Source organism: Sabethes cyaneus, chromosome 2, assembly GCF_943734655.1.
Source record: "Sabethes cyaneus chromosome 2, idSabCyanKW18_F2, whole genome shotgun sequence".
In the NCBI taxonomy this organism is placed as follows: Eukaryota; Metazoa; Arthropoda; class Insecta; order Diptera; family Culicidae; genus Sabethes; species Sabethes cyaneus.
The window spans coordinates 87,409,191-87,414,961 of NC_071354.1; the positions used below are offsets into that span (position 1 = coordinate 87,409,191).

The following is a 5,771-nucleotide window of genomic DNA, read 5'->3' on the forward strand; positions in this document are numbered from 1 at the left end:
TCACTTGAATCAATACAAAAAATAAATCAAATTATGTGCGTCATAATTGCACAAGTCTTTTTTCTCTTACATACAAGCTTCGCCATCCGTTCACTAGAGATGGTCGGGTATGAAAATTTGAATACCCGAACCCGACCCGTACCCGATCAAGAAAAAAATTAAAAACCCGTACCCGACCCGAACCCGCAAGTTTATTATTTTTGATACCCGAACCCGACCGCAACCCGACGGGTACGGGACGGGCCCGGGTACCCGACCATCTTTAGTGTTAAAAAGGTCAATAGAGATACCCGACCCGACCCGTACCCGGTTTCAAAAACAAAAATTAAGAACCCGTACCCGACCCGAACCCGCAAATTATTTTTTTTTTCAATACCCGAACCCGACCCGAACCCGGCGGGTACGGGTACGGGTGCGGGTTTCGGGCAAATTTTCCGCTACCCGACCATCTCTACCGTTCACGACGATAGCGATGCCAGACAACAACCATGCATCAAATAGGTTGATGCCAGATATGCTACGAATACGCTCTCGTACAAAATACGAATCATTCGTAATGATACTTGCGGAAGACAATAGCCTACGAATGTTTTTAAGTGGCACGAAATTATTTTTGTTAGCTGCAAATATATTTTTTTGAATGTTTTTTCAAAAAAATACGAAAATATGTTCTCAGTTCAAAAATAAGTTATAATTCTTCTATGTAGAAATGATCTCCCTGATCCAGTCCATGTAACTGGTTACCCTAGTATAAACTCCCGGCAACTGTGTCCTCCTACAGGGTGGTCCAAAGCTTACTATACCAACCAAATACCAGTAACCATTCAAATTGGCCATCAACGGACCTCCAGAGTCACCTCTACAAGCATCACGAATATTGCGTCCGGGTGGTTTTGCACATATGTGTGCCTCGCTTAGAACGATTCCTCTCAAAAAAGATTTTAAATCGCGTTGACAACTAGGCAAACTAGTCGTCACTAAGTTGGTACTCATTTTCAGAGAGCTTCGTTTTCCTGAAATATTGAGTTCTCGAATTATGAATTTTAGTGAAAGTAAAAAAACAGGTTAAAATACCTGCTTCAGTAAAGCCCCATCCAACGACAGTCACGTTGGAGTTTGAAAATGAATTACTTAAAAATGCTTTCATCTGAGGTAAGCAAACCGGAGAAATGTGATCCGTGTAGTTTGTTGGAAGAAACGATTTCATTCGTAAAAGAGCAATGTCATGTGTCTTGGATCTGTTGTAGCTTGGGTGAACAACTATTTGGTCAACATCTTCAAATCTCACAGCATCGTTGCAATTAGACTCCTCGTCACAATCAGGATCCTGATTCAAGTCCCACTCTCCCAAACGAAGAATTAATCTATAAAGATGTTTGAAGTAATCCAAATTAAAAGTCTGATATGAACTTACTGTTCAGGAGTTACACTCCACACACAATGCGCTGCAGTGATAACATAACGAGTATTGATTAGTGTTCCACCACAATTCACCTCCCTGGAGCCATTTACGTTGTACTCTAAGGCAACCGTCCATCGGAATTGACTAAGTCCGGTTGCTGATCCACCGAAGATTCGATTACGCACATAATCGATGCCGCAAAACGTTTCATTTGGTAGATCATCATTCGGCGGTGTAGCCATAGTTGTTGTTCTCTGTTTTGCTCTAGAAGAAATGGTAGAAGTCGACTCATTTACCACAGAATCTTCACAACAAACCTAGTAACAAAAACAAGTGCTTAATCATTGTGAAAATTTTTCTAAGCTAAACAAACCGAAATCACCTTTCGATCGTCGCAAATACTAGACTTTAGTAACTGTCTGTCTTCTTGAGAAATTATAGCACTGTATGCCAATTTACGAAGCTTTGGACACAGATCTATATGTACACAGTTTCCCCTGCGGGCTTTTGGTGTTAAACATGATGCGCTAGAAACTGAATAGAATATGACATCATAATTTATGATTCTAGAAATCGAATGCTCACCTAAGTTTGCAGATAAAATTATATAACACAAACAACAGAGTAATATGTTCCAAACTTTTAGTTTCATTGCAGTTTGAACGGATTCGTGGAATCAATTGCAAAACAAACTCATTGTCAACCTATTCGTCCAAAATCCTAGTTTCCCTTCATTAACTGTGAGATAACAGTCAGTCCGTGGCGGGATGAGTGTAGCAACTCTAATCAATGCTCAGTTGCAATGTAAAGCTTTGTATGTTTAGCTCGGAAATCTACATCGTTAGTAGCGTTTGACCAAAATGTGAGTTAATTTCACATCAGCGAAGCATGATTTAAGGTATAATACCCAAAAGAAATAAGCAGAGGTTGGTTCATTGTAACTTATTATTTACTCGTTTAAAATCATATAGAACGAGAATACACCAAAACCGTAAATGTTATTAAAACAGTTTTACTCAAATCTGTAGAGTCTGTTACCAATGACCCTGGTTTTCACAGTATTATCGTATTATCTCTCTAAGTTACCCCTTTTGAACGTCTGAGTACCCGTCGTTGCAGACGGTTGTAAAAACCATCCAAGTTAGTAACAAAACATGACCCAAATACGAGGCGAGAAAGTGGCTAATCTAGATGTTAACGAGATAATTTAACATTTAGTTATGAAAATGAAAATCATGTTTTTCTGCAGTGCAGAGCCTATTTTCACCACCCTCGCTGCTGCTCGTTAATGGAGATCATCTCGTGCCTGCCCGCATCTCCGGTTCTCGGCAGATGTATGCAACCGTATTAAACGTCTCGTGCCAAGCAAGCCTCAAGCCAGATAAGCATAAAATATAATTAAATAAACCGTGAGAACCGGAAGCTTCTTTCCATCGCGGCACTTTCGGCCAAGACGTAAAGTCAAGCCAGTCTGCTCTGAATATTTCAACAAAGCGTCTGTCTGCGGTGCAAATCTGCAACCAGAATGACTTCACTTTAAAAGAAACACGATCGGAATTGAAATAAATTAACTTACATTCCTAGGTGAAAGTAAGCGACAATAAACGACCAGCCGATTCGAGAAAAATCAGCAAGAGGTCACAATTCGGTCATGTCAAGCGGATCATATTCATACGGGGTTGACAGAATGTCAAAACAGTGCCTTTGTTTAGCCCTCCGCTTCGACATGCTTGAGAATATGATCCTTGCCCATACGAACCAGCAACTGGCGACCACAGGATACAAGTTCGATTGATGCAATCGCTCGCAAGGAGAAGAAAAGGAACAAATTTTCCCAGCAAATTGTTTCATCGATTGCATGACCCCTGCCGGGGCGTGTACATGCTTGTATGTGGCGTCGTCCTCGTCGTCGTCGTTACCCTCGACAAGTTTCCTAGTATTGATGCTGAGTCAAAGCCTTCACTGCGATGTGATCCTGCCAAGAATCTGAAAATATTGATTTCCCGTCGTTCCCGCTTCTTGAAGAACCATCAATGAGAGCAAACACGTCCAGCGGGAGGCTGCTTACCAGTCAGTCAGTATGCAAGATGGAATCATTATCGAAGAAGTTTTACTTACACGGATACGACCGCTGTGTTCTGCATCCTCTGAAACGCGAACATACCGTTGTATGTCAATCTGCAGTCATAACGTACATCTAAATCATATGTAATTCAACACAGATTTGTACATAAAACTAGTCTTCAAACAGACACGACTCATTAGTCGCTAATTTAATTTTTTGTTCAATATGGGGGACAGGTTAAATATAATAATACGCTCCCTTTATGAATAAATAAATATATCTCAATAGTGCACAACACCGAATGTATGTTAGCTTTTAAGGGGGCATAGTACTTTTTACACCATATTTTTTGCGTAATTTCAAATATTTTATTCTCGATAACGCGAAAAGCGAATCGATTTGGGTTTTTTGCATTCCAAGCATTGCACTTTATACTAATATTTACAATTTTGTTTGCATATGTGAACCTCTTCCCCTCTCCCCTACGGCTCCTTGAACATGATCGTTCGAAAAAAACATGATTTGCGGTACCATGGATTGACGCTGGGGGTCTTATCCGAATTGAAAAATTCCAAAACGACATGAAAGTATATTAAATTATCTCGTGTTTGACCCATCCTTTTTTTAAAATTCGAACGCATTACAAAATGGCGGTCATTCAAACATAAAAGTAAGGTTTTTAGTCGAAAAAATTGACTTTAAACATTTCTAAAAAATACAAAAATAGTAATATCAAAAAAAGGATGAGTCAAACACTAGATAATTTTGTGGGCTTTAAAACAAAAAAAGAATCATGAGAATTGCTTAAGCCGTTCTTGAGATATTTATGGTACCGACTTTCAAAACCTGGTTGCGAGAAAAAAGACGTTGAACTTTTTATTCGCCGTGTAATCGCTCCAGATACGCGCGGTACAAATAGCTGTAACTTTGTCAATTTTTTGAATTTATTTAAATGACTTGAAACACATATGGTCAAAATGTTAATCTTTCGAAATAATCAATAAAAAAAATTTCGATTTTTTTAAGTTGAAAAAGTACTATGCCCCTTTAAGTTGAAAATCAATTTCAACTATTTACATCAGTTAGTATACAAAAGATATGCTGCTAATTATTTATTAATGGCGTCGAAATTAAGGTTTCTCTTCGGTGTCCACGCTGGCCTATACCTATGCCCCAGCTGCAGTATAATACGTCTCATGCGGTGTTATTAGCATATTATACCGTCTGCCGGAGTGAGATTGTGCCAAAAAAACACAGGTTTTCGTTCTTTTGCTTGTTATACACATAATTTAGCGACTAAGTTGATGCAAGTCCTGTCAATATATATTTGATTGTTTAGTTAACAACTACCAGAAAGATGGTTTAGTTACAATGAACATTGATAATATTAAAATTACATGAACTTTGGCACAATCTCATCCTTTCTAGGGGGTGATACTGTGCCAAAACCATAAAGTTAAGTTAAATGCTTAATAAGTAAACAGTAGCGTATTTATGAACCTTACTACTTTATGAACCATGTAGAACAATATGAACTAGTCCGTATGGGGCCGACCATGAACCATGTGTTCTATTAGAAGTCGGGGGACGATCAAAAACAACGCACCTTACAAATTATAATAAAACGTATGGACGAAAACTACTCGGGGGGTCTACAAAAACCAATAATAAGTACGTAGTTCATAGACAGTTACTAAATATGTAGTAGCGTTTCCAGGCTTTAGAAAGGGGAAATAAAAGGGGCATGAAATCTCAGAAAACTTATCTATTTCATCATTCAACAAAGTTGAATATTTACCTCGTTCGAGATACTGCAGCCAGAGAACGTGCAATCGGCCTCACCTTTAAAACCGACAGTATATATAAGGTAAAGCCTATTTGTCTCATATTAAAGAGTTTATTCAAAGAATCTGAAATTTCTGGAGAAAAAGTAAAAATGAGTTTTAATTATTTAGCAGTCTTACGATATTGTTTGGTCTTTGACAGCAATCTAAATGCAATCTAAATTTTCAAAATATTTTGTTTCCTAGTAAGCAATGCAAGTGTATTGATGTACACTGACGCAATTCTCCGACTCCATACAAATGCTGGCCAAGCAAAAAAATTTGTTTAAATCAAGGATAATATGTGGTTCTTAAGTAATTTTGAGGTGCTGAGCCCGAATTTCAGGTTTATATTGAATTAGAATGTATATTTTTTGTGTTTGGGGAGAATTTTCAACTATTTTTCAAGTATTTTTCAAGTATAATGACGTATAAGAAGGTGGCTCATTTGGAAAACTTTTGCAGATGGATTTTTACAGGA

At 38.2% G+C, this 5,771-nt stretch overlaps 1 protein-coding gene across 1 annotated transcript; it reads right to left on the minus strand.

The window, feature by feature from the left end:
- Positions 1-684: 684 nt before the first annotated feature.
- Positions 685-2,088, minus strand: LOC128737426 (serine protease 7-like). Its single transcript, XM_053832059.1, has 5 exons — positions 1,988-2,088; positions 1,785-1,936; positions 1,415-1,719; positions 1,075-1,364; positions 685-1,013 (listed from the first exon to the last, which is right to left on the minus strand). Exons 1-5 carry the CDS (start codon positions 2,052-2,054, stop codon positions 700-702), a joined length of 1,128 nt encoding a protein of 375 aa, XP_053688034.1. The 5' UTR covers positions 2,055-2,088; the 3' UTR covers positions 685-699.
- Positions 2,089-5,771: the final 3,683 nt, after the last annotated feature.

Bases quoted from the DNA above. Each gene is read 5' to 3' on its own strand.
- LOC128737426 (XM_053832059.1), bottom strand. From the start codon at position 2,054: ATGAAACTAAAAGTTTGGAACATATTACTCTGTTGTTTGTGTTATATA. The intron at 1,937-1,987 runs GTGAGCATTCGA...TATTCTATTCAG, and splicing joins AATTTTATCTGCAAACTTAG to TTTCTAGCGCATCATGTTTA. The intron at 1,014-1,074 runs GTATTTTAACCT...TCAATATTTCAG, and splicing joins ATGGGGCTTTACTGAAGCAG to GAAAACGAAGCTCTCTGAAA.